Below are 16,666 nucleotides of genomic sequence, written 5' to 3'. Positions count from 1 at the left end.
CTTTTGTCCTCGTCTTGTCGTGTATGTATGTATGTGTATGTATATATATATATATATATATATATGATATATATAATATATATTTACAAATTTTTCACATACATTTTTTTAATTTTCCATCAACTCATCTTCAAAACACTATCCTGCAACCCGCCTCACCAATTTATATTTATAAAAAAGTATTATTTACCTCAAATCTGTAATCCCCCAAGAAGCTAGCCAGAAACTCCAAGAAGCTAGCCAGAAACTCCAAGAAGCTAGCCAGAAACTAGCCAGGAGCTAGCCAGAAGCTAATCCAGAAGCTAATCCAGAAGCTAGCCCAGAAGCTAGCCCAGAAGCTAGCCCAGAAGTTAGCCCAGAAGCTAGTTCAGAAGCTAGTTCAGAAGCTAGTTAGCTTCTTTACTGGCAAATCGTTAGTATTCAGCTAACCACGGTTTGTGGTCATCAGCTATCCTTTAGCTCGAAAATCTATCGCCAGTTTTGTACGGCGCAGCACGGCTTGGAACGGAACATACCGCACCAATTTTTCTCTCCATGTCCCTGGATTTCAACCGCTAACTCTGGACATTCATACCTGGATCTCACAGCTAGCTAGCTGCTATCCGTGTGACTATCGGCTTTCGTCGATTCCGGAGCAAACATCAATTATTCCGGAGCTAGCCAGCTCCGTCAATCACTCCTGAGTTCCATCAATCACTCCTGGGCTGCAGTCACCTATCCGGACCCGTTTTACTGCCTACGCGGAGCCCCACCGGGCCTTCACAACTGGACTGCCGACGTTATCTACTCGAAGGAGTTATCCGGCTGGCTCCTCCGTTGCGACGTTACCTGAACGCCCATCTGCGGCCTGCTAACCGTTAGCTGTCTTATCGGCTGCTATCTGAATAGACAATCGGACAATTTATTTATTTTTATTATTATTATTATTATGTTTTCTTCTAGGGCCTCTATAACTATATCTATTGTTTTTATTTTTGTTGTTGTTGTGTGATTTGGATTAATCCCCTCTACCACACGGAACCCCACTAATCTACTGACGGAACGCAAGAGATGGCTAATAACAGACCTCCATCCTATGCTAGCTTGCTACCGATGGCCTGGCTAGCTGTCTAAATCGCCGTGACCCCCAACCAACCTCTCCACTCACCGGACCCTTTTGATCACTCGACTAAGCATGCCTCTCCTTAATGTTAATATGCCTTGTCCATTGCTGTTCTGGTTAGTGTTTATTGGCTTATTTCACTGTAGAGCCTCTAGTCCTGCTCACTATACCTTATCCAACCTATTAGTTCCACCACCCACACATGCAATGACATCTCCTGGTTTCAATGATGTTTCTAGAGACAATATCTCTCTCATCACTCAATACCTAGGTTTACCTCCACTGTATTCACATCCTACCATACCTTTGTCTGTACATTATACCTTGATGCTATTTTATCGCCCCCAGAAACCTCCTTTTACTCTCTGTTCCAGACGTTCTAGACGACCAATTCTTATTGCTTTTAGCCGCACCCTTATTCTACTCCTCCTATGTTCCTCTGGCGATGTAGAGGTGAATCCAGGCCCTGCAGTGCCTAGCTCCACTCCTATTCCCCAGACGCTCTCTTTTGATGACTTCTGTAACCGTAATAGCCTTGGTTTCATGCATGTTAACATTAGAAGCCTCCTCCCTAAGTAACAACTTCCGGCGCCGACAGAGATGGCCGCCTCGCTTCGCGTTCCTAGGAAACTATGCAGTTTTTTGTTTTTTTACGTGTTATTTCTTACATTAGTACCCCAGGTCATCTTAGGTTTCATTACATACAGTCGAGAAGAACTACTGAATATAAGATCAGCATCAACTCACCATCAGTACGACCAAGAATATGTTTTTCGCGACGCGGATCCTGTGTTCTGCCTTACAAACAGGACAAAGGAGTGGATCCTATGCAGCGACCCAAAAAAACGACTCCGAAAGAGAGGGAAACGAGGCGGTCTACTGGTCAGACTCCGGAGACGGGCACAGCGCGCACCACTCCCTAGCATTCTTCTTGCCAATGTCCAGTCTCTTGACAACAAGGTTGATGAAATCCGAGCAAGGGTAGCATTCCAGAGGGACATCAGAGACTGTAACGTTCTTTGCTTCACGGAAACGTGGCTTACTGGAGAGACGCAATCCGAAGCGGTGCAGCCAACAGGTTTCTCCACGCATCGCGCAGACAGGAAAAAACATCTTTCTGGTAAAAAGAGGGGCGGGGGCGTATGCCTTATGACTAACGTGACATGGTGCGATGAAAGAAACATACAGGAACTCAAATCCTTCTGTTCACCTGATTTAGAATTCCTCACAATCAAATGTAGACCGCATTATCTACCAAGAGAATTCTCTTCGATCATAATCACAGCCGTATATATCCCCCCCCAAGCAGACACATCGATGGCTCTGAACGAACTTTATTTAACTCTCTGCAAACTGGAAACAATTTATCCGGAGGCTGCATTCATTGTAGCTGGGGATTTTAACAAGGCTAATCTGAAAACAAGACTCCCCAAATTTTATCAGCATATCGATTGCGCAACCAGGGGAGGAAAGACCTTGGACCATTGTTACTCTAACTTCCGCGACGCATATAAGGCCCTGCCCCGCCCCCCTTTCGGAAAAGCTGACCACGACTCCATTTTGTTGATCCCTGCCTACAGACAGAAACTAAAACAAGAGGCTCCCACGCTGAGGTCTGTCCAACGCTGGTCCGACCAAGCTGACTCCACACTCCAAGACTGCTTCCATCACGTGGACTGGGAGATGTTTCGTATTGCGTCAGATAACAACATTGACGAATACGCTGATTCGGTGTGCGAGTTCATTAGAACGTGCGTTGAAGATGTCGTTCCCATAGCAACGATTAAAACATTCCCTAACCAGAAACCGTGGATTGATGGCAGCATTCGTGTGAAACTGAAAGCGCGAACCACTGCTTTTAATCAGGGCAAGGTGTCTGGTAACATGACCGAATACAAACAGTGCAGCTATTCCCTCCGCAAGGCTATCAAACAAGCTAAGCGTCAGTACAGAGACAAAGTAGAATCTCAATTCAACGGCTCAGACACAAGAGGCATGTGGCAGGGTCTACAGTCAATCACGGACTACAGGAAGAAACCCAGCCCAGTCACGGACCAGGATGTCTTGCTCCCAGGCAGACTAAATAACTTTTTTGCCCGCTTTGAGGACAATACAGTGCCACTGACACGGCCTGCAACGAAAACATGCGGTCTCTCCTTCACTGCAGCCGAGGTGAGTAAGACATTTAAACGTGTTAACCCTCGCAAGGCTGCAGGCCCAGATGGCATCCCCAGCCGCGCCCTCAGAGCATGCGCAGACCAGCTGGCCGGTGTGTTTACGGACATATTCAATCAATCCCTATACCAGTCTGCTGTTCCCACATGCTTCAAGAGGGCCACCATTGTTCCTGTTCCCAAGAAAGCTAAGGTAACTGAGCTAAATGACTACCGCCCCGTAGCACTCACATCCGTCATCATGAAGTGCTTTGAGAGACTAGTCAAGGACCATATCACCTCCACCCTACCTGACACCCTAGACCCACTCCAATTTGCTTACCGCCCAAATAGGTCCACAGACGATGCAATCTCAACCACACTGCACACTGCCCTAACCCATCTGGACAAGAGGAATACCTCGTGAGAATGCTGTTCATCGACTACAGCTCGGCATTCAACACCATAGTACCCTCCAAGCTCGTCATCAAGCTCGAGACCCTGGGTCTCGACCCCGCCCTGTGCAACTGGGTACTGGACTTCCTGACGGGCCGCCCCCAGGTGGTGAGGGTAGGCAACAACATCTCCTCCCCGCTGATCCTCAACACTGGGGCCCCACAAGGTTGCGTTCTGAGCCCTCTCCTGTACTCCCTGTTCACCCACGACTGCGTGGCCACGCACGCCTCCAACTCAATCATCAAGTTTGCGGACGACACAACAGTGGTAGGCTTGATTACCAACAACGATGAGACGGCCTACAGGGAGGAGGTGAGGGCCCTCGGAGTGTGGTGTCAGGAAAACAACCTCACACTCAACGTCAACAAAACTAAGGAGATGATTGTGGACTTCAGGAAACAGCAGAGGGAACACCCCCCTATCCACATCGATGGAACAGTAGTGGAGAGGGTAGCAAGTTTTAAGTTCCTCGGCATACACATCACAGACAAACTGAATTGGTCCACTCACACAGACAGCATCGTGAAGAAGGCGCAGCAGCGCCTCTTCAACCTCAGGAGGCTGAAGAAATTCGGCTTGTCACCAAAAGCACTCACAAACTTCTACAGATGCACAATCGAGAGCATCCTGGCGGGCTGTATCACCGCCTGGTATGGCAACTGCACCGCCCTCAACCGTAAGGCTCTCCAGAGGGTAGTGAGGTCTGCACAACGCATCACCGGGGGCAAACTACCTGCCCTCCAGGACACCTACACCACCCGATGTCACAGGAAGGCCATAAAGATCATCAAGGACATCAACCACCCGAGCCACTGCCTGTTCACCCCGCTATCATCCAGAAGGCGAGGTCAGTACAGGTGCATCAAAGCTGGGACCGAGAGACTGAAAAACAGCTTCTATCTCAAGGCCATCAGACTGTTAAACAGCCACCACTAACACTGAGTGGCTGCTGCCAACACACTGACACTGACTCAACTCCAGCCACTTTAATAATGGGAATTGATGGGAAATGATGTAAATATATCACTAGCCACTTTAAACAATGCTACCTTATATAAATGTTACTTACCCTACATTATTCATCTCATACGCATACGTATATACTGTACTCTATATCATCGACGGTATCCTTATGTAATACATGTATCACTAGCCACTTTATACTATACTATGCCACTTTGTTTACATACTCATCTCATTTGTACATACTGTACCCGATACCATCTACTGTATCTTGCCTATGCTGCTCTGTACCATCACTCATTCATATATCCTTATGTACATATTCTTTATCCCCTTACACTGTGTACAAGACAGTAGTTTGGAATTGTTAGTTAGATTACTTGTTATTACTGCATTGTCGGAACTAGAAGCACAAGCATTTCGCTACACTCGCATTAACATCTGCTAACCATGTGTATGTGACAAATAAAATTTGATTTGATTTGATTTGATTTGTTTTATTCACTGCTTTAGCACACTCTGCCAACCCGGATGTTCTAGCTGTGTCTGAATCCTGGCTTAGGAAGACAACCAAAAATTCTGAAATTTTAATTCCAAACTACAACATTTTCAGACAAGATAGAACTGCCAAAGTGTTGCAATCTACTGCAAAGATAGCCTGCAGAGTTCTGTCCTACTATCCAGGTCTGTACCCAAACAATTTGAACTTCTACTTTTAAAAATCCACCTCTCTAAAAACAAGTCTCTCACATGCCCCATTCAAGAAATTTAGAACCAGGAACAGATATAGCCCTTGGTTCTCCCCAGACCTGACTGCCCTTAACCAACACAAAAACATCCTATGGCGTTCTGCATTAGCATCGAACAGCCCCCGTGATATGCAGCTGTTCAGGGAAGCTAGAAACCATTATACACAGGCAGTTAGAAAAGCCAAGGCTAGCTTTTTCAAGCACAAATTTGCTTCTTGCAACACTAACTCAAAAAAGTTCTGGGACACTGTAAAGTCCATGGAGAATAAGAACACCTCCTCCCAGCTGCCCACTGCACTGAAGATAGGAAACACTGTCACCGCTGATAAATCCACCATAATTGAGAATTTCAATAAGCATTTTTCTACGGCTGGCCATGCTTTCCACCTGGCTACTCCTACCCCGGTCAACAGCACTGCACCCCCAACAGCAACTCGCCCAAGCCTTCCCCATTTCTCCTTCTCCCAAATCCGTTCAGCTGATGTTCTGAAAGAGCTGCAAAATCTGGACCCCTACAAATCAACCGGGCTAGACAATCTGGACCCTTTCTTTCTCAAATTATCTGCCAAAATTGTTGCCACCCCTATTACTAGCCTGTTCAACCTCTCTTTCGTGTCGTCTGAGATTCCCAAAGATTGGAAAGCAGCTGCGGTCATCCCCCTCTTCAAAGGGGTGGACACTCTTGACCCAAACTGCTACAGACCTATATCTATCCTACCATGCCTTTCTAAGGTCTTCGAAAGCCAAGTCAACAAACAGATTACTGACCATTTCGAATCTCACCATACCTTCTCTGCTATGCAATCTGGTTTCAGAGCTGGTCATGGGTGCACCTCAGCCAAGGTCCTAAACGATATCTTAACCGCCATCGATAAGAAACATTACTGTGCAGCCGTATTCATTGATCTGGCCAAGGCTTTCGACTCTCAATCACCACATCCTCATCGGCAGACTCGACAGCCTTGGTTTCTCAAATGATTGCCTCGCCTGGTTCACCAACTACTTCTCTGATAGAGTTCAGTGTGTCAAATCGGAGGGTCTGCTGTCCGGACCTCTGGCAGTCTCTATGGGGGTGCCACAGGGTTCAATTCTTGGACCGACTCTCTTCTCTGTATACATCAATGAGGTCACTCTTGCTGCTGGTGAGTCTCTGATCCACCTCTACGCAGACGACACCATTCTGTATACTTCTGGCCCTTCTTTGGACACTGTGTTAACAACCCTCCAGGCAAGCTTCAATGCCATACAACTCTCCTTCCGTGGCCTCCAATTGCTCTTAAATACAAGTAAAACTAAATGCATGCTCTTCAACCGATCGCTACCTGCACCTACCCGCCTGTCCAACATCACTACTCTGGACGACTTAGAATACGTGGACAACTACAAATACTTAGGTGTCTGGTTAGACTGTAAACTCTCCTTCCAGACCCATATCAAACATCTCCAATCCAAAGTTAAATCTAGAATTGGCTTCCTATTTCGCAACAAAGCATCCTTCACTCATGCTGCCAAACATACCCTTGTAAAACTGACCATCCTACCAATCCTCGACTTTGGCGATGTCATTTACAAAATAGCCTCCAATACCCTACTCAACAAATTGGACGCAGTCTATCACAGTGCAATCCGTTTTGTCACCAAAGCCCCATATACTACCCACCATTGCGACCTGTACGTTCTCGTTGGCTGGCCCTCACTTCATACTCGTCGCCAAACCCACTGGCTCCATGTCATCTACAAGACCCTGCTAGGTAAAGTCCCCCCTTATCTCAGCTCGCTGGTCACCATAGCATCTCCCACCTGTAGCACACGCTCCAGCAGGTATATCTCTCTAGTCACCCCCAAAACCAATTCTTTCTTTGGCCACCTCTCCTTCCAGTTCTCTGCTGCCAATGATTGGAACGAACTGCAAAAATCTCAAACTGGAAACACTTATCTCCCTCACTAGCTTTAAGCACCAACTGTCAGAGCAGCTCACAGATTACTGCACCTGTACATAGCCCACCTATAATTTAGCCCAAACAACTACCTCTTTGCCTACTGTATTTAATTTATTTATTTATTTTGCTCCTTTGCACCCCATTATTTTTATTTCTACTTTTCACATTCTTCCATTGCAAAACTACCATTCCAGTGTTTTACTTGCTATATTGTATTTACTTTGCCACCATGGCCTTTTTTGCCTTTACCTCCCTTCTCACCTCATTTGCTCACATCGTATATAGACTTGTTTATACTGTATTATTGACTGTATGTTTGTTTTACTCCATGTGTAACTCTGTGTCGTTGTATCTGTCAAACTGCTTTGCTTTATCTTGGCCAGGTCGCAATAGTAAATGAGAACTTGTTCTCAACTTGCCTACCTGGTTAAATAAAGGTGAAATATATATATATTTTTTTAATTGTGTTTTGGACTGGTTTAGTTGGTTTGTCTCTGTTATTAGAGTGATATTTGGAGAGTAGCTAGTCACCCAGTCCCACCCTCCTCTCCTTTCCCGCCCCCCTGGGCTCTGCCACAGCTACCAGTGAAGCCCCCTCTATATATTTTCCTGCCCTCTGTGGTTGAAAACACGCCTGCTTGGAGAAACACCTGCAGGCTGCGTCCGCAAGGGCCATATGTTCTCTAAGAATGCCATCCTCACTGCTTGCTCTCATCTATAGCCTCCTACAAACCAAAAGGCAGCACACATTGGGGAAACGAGCTACAATGCTTCAGTCTGCTAGTCAGGTCCTTGATCCTTCCCTGTTCCCTGACACACTTTATCTTGCATCAAGCTTGGGCAATAGCTTTTAATAGCTTTTAACCTCTCTTGGGTAGGGGGCAGTATTTTCACGTCCGGATTAAAAGCCTGCCCAAAGTAAACTGCCTGGTAATCAGGCCCAGAAGCTAGGATATGCATATAATTGGTAGATTTGGATAGAAAACACTCTAAAGTTTCTAAAACGGTAACAATTATGTCTGTGAGTATAACAGAACTGATATGGCAGGCGAAACCCTGAGGATAAACCATCCCAAAAATATAACATTTCAGCCTTCCGCTGTTTTCAATGGCTGTCACTTTTATTATAAGGCGAAATCCTCCCAGATTGCAGTTCCTAGGGCTTCCACTGGATGTCAACAGTCTTTAGAAAGAGTTTTAGGCTGTTTTTTGGAAAAATGACCCAGAAATTGTAGTTTTTCTAGGTGGCTCCCATTTTGGCTGTAGTGTTTCCAAGTGCGTGGAAGAGAACGCGTTCTTTGGTATTTTTCTCCGGTAAAGACAATAACGATTCTCTGTCTTAAATTGTATCGTTTATTTACGTACCCTATACCTAAGGTTTGATTATAAACGTTGTTTGACTTGTTTGGAAAAGTTTATTAGTACATTTTGGGATTAATTTTGTATGCATTTTCATGGAGTGAAACTGGGTGGATTATTGACTGAAGAGCGCCAGCTAAACTGAGTTATGGATATAAAGAAACCCATTATCGAACAAAAGGACCATTTGTGGTGTAACTGGGACCTTTTGGAGTGCCAACAGAAGAAGATCATCAAAGATAAGGCATTTTTTACATCGCTATTTCTGACTTTCGTGTCGCACCTGCCTGGTTGAAATATGTTTTTCATGTGTTTGTATGCGGGGCGCTGTCCTCAGATAATCACATGGTTTGCTTTAGCCATAAATCCTTTTCGAAATCTGACACAGTGGCTGGATTAACAAGAAGTTAAGCTTTATTTTGATGTATTACACTTTTTTTTTTATGAAAGTTAAATATTTATAATTCTGTAGTTTGAATTTCGCACTCTGCAATTTCACCGGATGTTGGCCAGGTGGGACGCTACTGCCCACAAGAAGTTAAAGGTGGCGGATTTACTGTCAAATTCAATCAAGTGTTTTACCGTTTTCTCGACCCAAGCCAGTGCTGCAACAGTGGAACTGTGACGTTAGTACAAAAAACTAATGAAAGTGGCTTTGGGGAACGTGTGACTGGGCCACTCCACTGGCACCCCCTGTTGTGTGTTACTGGTGTGTATGTAGTCCAAGGCCTGTCCCACTCTCCTGCCTGCTTCCATTAAAGGTGTCCTCCATCACTGCACGCTGAGACATGGCCCTGCCACAGGTTCCAGCCAGCTGCAAGCGCACATTACAAGCATCGGCAAGAATTTATGAGACAAGGGGGGACTTTTCAAGAGAAAAACAAACAAATGGGATACTGTTTCTCTGAGCTCGCAGGGATTGCAAGAGCATAGTCGAGCTCTTGGAAGAAGGCGGGGGTCAAGGGGGCCAGAACTGTTTCATCACAGGTGCAGCACATAAAACCTGGCCGTGCCTGATGACACACTACAGGAGAGGAAATGGCAAGCCCCTGCGATGAAGTCACGTACAGTGGTCACGCGCTGCTCTGGCACCGTCAAGCCATTATTACTCACACTAATTACTTTTATCATGCTCCTTCCATGAGCTCAGGCCACTGGTTTAATTAAGACACCGGGTCGAGGTGTACTTGCCTTGCCATACTAAGAAATAAATCCATCTCTATGCAGCCTCCCAAACTGTAGCGTGACCATGATCACTGCACTGTCCCCAGTGTAAGCTATAATAACTGCACTCTGGTGGCTAACTCTGGAATAGAGCTCTTGTTGGGCTTTTGAACAGCTTTTGAAGAACACAAATTACCACGTTTAGTAGGTTGCTTTTGTCAATGTTCTACTTATCATTGACTATTCTGGATCGATTCCCCGAGCTGACAAGGTAAAAATATGTTGTTCTGACCCTGAGCAAGGCAGTTAACACACTGTTCCCAAGGTGTTGAAGACTTGCATGTTGATTATGGCAGCCCCCCGCACCTCTCTGATTCAGAGGGGTTGGGTTGAATGTGGAAGACGCATTCAGTTGTACAACTGACTGGGTATGCCCCTTCACATAAAAATATTTGCAGTTTGCTTCCTCTGTAATAGATGTCCTTGAACCAGTCTTAATGGTACTTTATTTATGTGTCTGCTTGTTCCACACAGATGCAGTTCATCGATACTCTGGACGGGGAGGACTTGTTACTGACGGGGGAGGTAAAGTGGCGTCCCCTCCTGGAGGAGAATGCACAGAGCATCCTAAAGGTCCCCAGCTCCACCTACAACGATGCTGGGCTCTGAGATTCCCATCCCTACCACCCTGCTACGCCTTGTTATCTACCTATATTCCTCTGTGTCTGAACACACTGTACTATAGGCAGGATAGCCAATCAGGGACTCTCACACTTGATCTACACACACCCTCTTTCTCTCTTCACTCCCAACAATATATGTAAAATGTAAATAACATGAGTAAGTCTACCTCTGATAAGCTTCCCAGTAAAGGATTAAAAACAATCAAGCAACCCAGAAAAGTGCTAAAAAAATAGCCTATATTAACATATGTAGCCTAACAAACAAGGTCCATGAAGTCAATAACTTGCTTGTAACAGATGACATTCATATTCTGACTATCTCTGAAACTCACTTAGATAATACCTTTGATACAGTGTTAGCAATACATGGTTATAGCATCTACCGAAAAGACAGAAATGCCAACGGAGGCAGTGTTACGGTCTACAGTCGTGGCCAAAAGTTTTGAGAATGACTCAAATAGTTTGCTGCTGCTTCAGTGTCTTTAGTGTCACGCCCTGACCTTAGATATCTCTGTTTTCTATATATGTTGGTTAGGTCAGGGTGTGACTAGGGTGGGTACTCTAGTGTTGTACAGTGCCTTGCGAAAGTATTCGGCCCCCTTGAACTTTGCGACCTTTTGCCACATTTCAGGCTTCAAACATAAAGATATAAAACTGTATTTTTTTTGTGAAGAATCAACAACAAGTGGGTGGGACACAATCATGAAGTGGAACGACATTTATTGGATATTTCAAACTTTTTTAACAAATCAAAAACGGAAAAATTGGGCGTGCAAAATTATTCAGCCGCTTTACTTTCAGTGCAGCAAACTCTCTCAAGAAGTTCAGTGAGGATCTCTGAATGATCCAATGTTGACCTAAATGACTGATGATAAATACAATCCACCTGTGTGTAATCAAGTCTCCGTATAAATGCACCTGCACTGTGATAGTCTCAGAGGTCCGTTAAAAGCGCAGAGAGCATCATGAAGAACAAGGAACACACCAGGCAGGTCCGAGATACTGTTGTGAAGAAGTTTAAAGCCGGATTCGGATACAAAAAGATTTCCCAAGCTTTAAACATCCCAAGGAGCACTGTGCAAGCGATAATATTGAAATGGAAGGAGTATCAGACCACTGCAAATCTACCAAGACCTGGCCGTCCCTCTAAACTTTCAGCTCATACAAGGAGAATACTGATCAGAGATGCAGCCAAGAGGCCCATGATCACTCTGGATGAACTGCAGAGATCTACAGCTGAGGTGGGAGACTCTGTCCATAGGACAACAATCAGTCGTATATTGCACAAATCTGGCCTTTATGGAAGAGTGGCAAGAAGAAAGCCATTTCTTAAAGATATCCATAAAAAGTATGGTTTAAAGTTTGCCACAAGCCACCTGGGAGACACACCAAACATGTGGAAGAAGGTGCTCTGGTCAGATGAAACCAAAATTGAACTTTTTGGCAACAATGCAAAATGTTATGTTTGGCGTAAAAGCAACACAGCTGAACACACCATCCCCACTGTCAAACATGGTGGTGGCAGCATCATGGTTTGGGCCTGCTTTTCTTCAGCAGGGACAGGGAAGATGGTTAAAATTGATGGGAAGATAGATGGAGCCAAATACAGGACCATTCTGGAAGAAAACCTGATGGAGTCTGCAAAAGACCTGAGACTGGGACGGAGATTTGTCTTCCAACAAGATAATGATTCAAAACATAAAGCAAAATCTACAATGGAATGGTTCAAAAATAAACATATCCAGGTGTTAGAATGGCCAAGTCAAAGTCCAGACCTGAATCCAATCGAGAATCTGTGGAAAGAACTGAAAACTGCTGTTCACAAATGCTCTCCATCCAACCTCACTGAGCTCGAGCTGTTTTGCAAGGAGGAATGGGAAAAAATGTCAGTCTCTCGATGTGCAAAACTGATAGAGACATACCCCAAGCGACTTACAGCTGTAATCGCAGCAAAAGGTGGCGCTACAAAGTATTAACTTAAGGGGGCTGAATAATTTTGCACGCCCAATTTTTCAGTTTTTGATTTGTTAAAAAAGTTTGAAATATCCAATAAATGTCGTTCCACTTCATGATTGTGTCCCACTTGTTGTTGATTCTTCACAAAAAAATAAAGTTGTATATCTTTATGTTTGAAGCCTGAAATGTGGCAAAAGGTCGCAAAGTTCAATGGGGCCGAATACTTTCGCAAGGCACTGTATGTCTAGGGTTTTGTATGTCCACAGTCCGGAACCTCCACCAACGGGCCACAGTCCGGAACCTCCACCGACGGTCCACAGTCCGGAACCTCCGGCAAAGGTCCCCAGTCCGGGGTCTCCGGCGACGATCCGCAGTCCAGAGCCTCCGGCGATGATCCACGGTCCGGTTCCACAAAAGCGGAGGGGTCAGCATAAGGAGGTGGGGCTGCGTCCAGAACCGAGGGTAGATGCCCACCCGGACCCTCCCCTATAGGTTCAGGTTTACGGCCGGGAGTCCGCACCTTGGGGTGGAGGGGGGGTACTGTCACGCCCTGACCTTAGATATCTCTGTTTTCTATATATGTTGGTTAGGTCAAAGTGTGACACGGGTGGGTACTCTAGTGTTGTATGTCTAGGGTTTTTTTATGTCTCGGGTTGTTGTAGGTCTAGGGGTTTTGTATTTCTATGTTGGCCTGATATGGTTCACAATCAGAGACCGCTGTTGATTGTTGTCTCTTTATTCGGGGATCATATTTAGGCAGCCCTGTTTCCCACTTTCTGTTGTGGGATCTTGCCTATGTGTAGTTGCCTGTCAGCACTTGTTTGTATAGCTTCACGTTTCGTTTTTTTATTTTGTTTGCTTGTTCAGTGTTCATTCAGTTAAATAAAAGAAAGTACGCATAGGACGCTGCACCTTGTTTCGATCCGTTTAGATATTTTTGTCAGATGTTACTATGGAATACCGAGGTATAATTACAAGCATTTCATAAGTGTCAAAGGCTTTTATTGACAATTACACGAAGTTGCTGCAAAGAGTCAATATTTGCAGTGTTGACCCTTCTTTTTCAAGACCTCTGCAATCCGCCCTGGCATGCGTCAATTAACTTCTGGGCCACATCCTGACTGCCCATTCTTGCATAATTAAGGTCTGGGGAGTTTCGTGGCCATGGACCCAAAATATCGATGTTTTGTTCCCCGAGCCACTTAGTTATCGCTTTTGCCTTATGGCAAGGTGCTCCATCATGCTGGAAAAGGCATTGTTTGTCACCAAACTGTTCCTGGATGGTTGGGAGAAGTTTCTCTCTGGAGGATGTGTTGGTACCATTCTTTATTCATGGCTGTGTTCTTAGGCAAAATTGTGAGTGAGCCCACTCCCTTGGCTGAGAAGCAACCCCACACATGAATGGTCTCAGGATACTTTACTAATGCCATGACACAGGACTGATCGTAGCGCTCACCTTGTCTTCTCCGGACAAGCTTTTTTCCGGCTGTCCCGAACAATCAGAAAGGGGATTCATCAGAGAAAATGACTTTACCCCCGTCCTCAGCAGTCCGATCCCTGTACCTTTTGCAGAATATCAGTCTGTCTCTGATGTTGTTCCTGGAGAGAAGTAGCTTCTTTGCTGCCCTTCTTGACACCGGGCCATCCTCCAAAAGTCTTCGCCTCACTGTGCGTGCAGATGCACTCACACCTGCCTGTTGCCATTCCTGAGCCAGGTCTATACTGGTGGTGCCCCGATCCCGCAGCTGAATCAACTAACAGTCAGTATCTGGATAATATTTTTTATTTGATTTGATTTAACCTTAATTTAACTAGGCAAGTCAGTTAAGAACAAATTCTTATTTACAATGACGGCCTACCAAATGGCAAAAGGCCTCCTGTGGGGAGGCCTTAAAAAAATAAATACAATATAAATACTGTTGAAGTCGGAGGTTTGCATGCACCTTAGCCAAATGCATTTAAACTCAGTTTTTCACAATTCCTGACATTTAATCTTAGTAAAAATGTCCTTTCTTAGGTCAGTTAGGATCACCACTTTATTTTAAGAATGTGAAATGTCAGAATAATAGTGTAGAGTGATTTATTTCAGCTTTTATATGTCTTCCATCACATTCTCAGTGGGTCAGAAGTTTCCGTACACTCAATTAGTATTTGGTAGCATTGCCTTTAAATTGTTTTACTTGGGTCAAACGTTTCGGGTAGCCTTCCACAAGCTTCCCACAATAAGTTGGGTGAATTTTGGCCCATTCCTCCTGACAGAGCTGGTGTAACTGAGTCAGGTTTGTAGGCCTCCTTGCTCGCACACACTTTTTCATTCTGCCCACACATTTTCTATAGGATTGAGGTCAGGGCTTTGTGATGGCCACTCCAATACCTTGACTTTGTTGTCCTTAAGCCATTTTGACACAACTTTGGAAGTATGCTTGGGGTCATTGTCCATTTGGAAGACCCATTTGCGACCAAGCTTTAACTGATGTCTTGATGTTGCTTCAATATATCTACATAATTTTCCATCCTCATGTTGCCATCTATTTTGTGAAGTGCACCAGTCCCTCCTGCAGCAAAGCAGGCTTTTTATGGTGGTTATGGAGCAGTGGCTTCTTCCTTGCTCAGCAGCCTTTCATGTTATGTCGATATAGAACTCGTTTTACTGTGGATATAGATACTTTTGTACCTGTTTCCTCCAGCCTCTTCACAAGGTCCTTTGCTGTTGTTCTGGGATTGATTTGCACTTTTTGCACCAAAGTACGTTCATCTCTAGGAGACAGAAAGCGTCTCCTTCCTGAGCTGTATGACAGCTGCGTGGTTCCATGCTGTTTATACTTATGTACTATTGTTTGTACAGATGAACGTGGTACCTTCAGGCGTTTGGAAATTGCTCCCAAGGATGAACCAGACTTGTGGAGGTCTACAATTGTTCATCTGAGGTCTTGGCTGACTTCTTTTGATTTTCCCATGATGTCAAGCAAAGAGGCACTGAGTTTGAAGGTAGGCCTTGAAATACATCCACAGGTACACCTCCAAGTTACTCAAATTATGTCAATTAGCCTATCAGAAGCTTCTAAAGCCATGACATAATATTCTGGAATTTTCCAAGCTGTTTAAAGGCATTGTCAACTTCTGACCCACTGGAATTGTTATACAGTGAATTATAAACAGCTGTTGGAAGATTTACTTGTCTTGCACAAAGTAGATGTCCTAACCGACTTGCCGAAACTATAGTTTGTTAACAATACGTTTGTGGAGTGGTTGAAAAACGAGTTTTAATGACTCCATCCTAAGTGTATGTAAACTTGCGACTTCAACTGTATCTTGGTCAACAGGTGGGGCAATGGCATTCTTAATTAAGTGTCTTCTGAATACAGATTATCTTGTTGGAAGGCCTTATGTTATGTGGGCATCCTTGACTTATATCACTTTAGCTGAGCGTTTGCTGGGACTAGCTCAAATCGGGTCACATGCTCTTCATAATACCTGAGAGGTTCCAAAACCTGAGAAGGTTCCAAAGGTGTCAGATTTCTCTGGGTAGATCAACAACACTAGGGCAGTGCTCCAACTTCCATTGATTTTTTTACTAGAATAATGGGTGGGGGCATATTAGTCTTGGTGAGATATTTATGTATACCTTAATAAATAAGGCTGGCAAGAAGAACATGGAGACCATTTATTATGTTTTCCATATGACCGATTTAGTAAGGTCAGATTTTGTAGTTCTGAGAATATATTATGCCCACTCAAACTCAGCAAGGTTATCCCTGCTGTGTATAATTGATTGTGATTTTTAAGTGATCAGCTGGAGAAAAAGTTGAGGTCAAATCAAATGTTATTGGTTGCTTAAACATATTTTACAGATGTTATCGCAGGTGCAGCGAAATGCTTATGTTTTTAGCTCCAAAAATGCAGTAATACCTAACAATACAAAAACATTACACACAAATCCAAAACAGAAAACTAAAATAATTAAGAAAATCAGAACGAGCAATGTCAGAGTCCGGGAATATAAATATATACACTGAGTGTACAAAACTTTATCAACACCTGCTCTTTCCAAGACATAGACTGACCAGGTGAATCCAGGTGAAAGCTATGATCCCTTATTGATGTCACCTGTTCAATCCACTTCAATCAATTCAGGTGAAGG

General features: G+C 44.4%; 2 protein-coding genes across 3 annotated transcripts in view; both read left to right on the top strand.

Moving 5' to 3' along the window:
* Positions 1 to 11,196, top strand: part of LOC139370710 (ubiquinol-cytochrome-c reductase complex assembly factor 1-like) — a 68,843-nt gene extending 57,647 nt beyond the window's left edge. For both annotated transcript variants that reach the window (XM_071110358.1, XM_071110359.1), the window contains exon 5: positions 10,421 to 11,196. In XM_071110358.1, the coding sequence (XP_070966459.1) occupies positions 10,421 to 10,555 (135 nt within the window). In that variant the 3' untranslated portion in view covers positions 10,556 to 11,196. The remainder of the gene's footprint in view (positions 1 to 10,420) is intronic.
* Positions 11,197 to 12,765: 1,569 nt separating this feature from the next.
* Positions 12,766 to 16,666, top strand: part of LOC139370711 (chromosome alignment-maintaining phosphoprotein 1-like) — a 30,541-nt gene continuing 26,640 nt past the window's right edge. Inside the window, exon 1 of the mRNA XM_071110361.1 lies at positions 12,766 to 12,963. Coding sequence (XP_070966462.1) covers positions 12,766 to 12,963 — 198 coding nt within the window. The remainder of the gene's footprint in view (positions 12,964 to 16,666) is intronic.

This window comes from Oncorhynchus clarkii, chromosome 17, assembly GCF_045791955.1.
Source record: "Oncorhynchus clarkii lewisi isolate Uvic-CL-2024 chromosome 17, UVic_Ocla_1.0, whole genome shotgun sequence".
Taxonomy (NCBI): Eukaryota; Metazoa; Chordata; class Actinopteri; order Salmoniformes; family Salmonidae; genus Oncorhynchus; species Oncorhynchus clarkii.
This window is presented reverse-complemented; position numbering and strand designations above follow the sequence as displayed.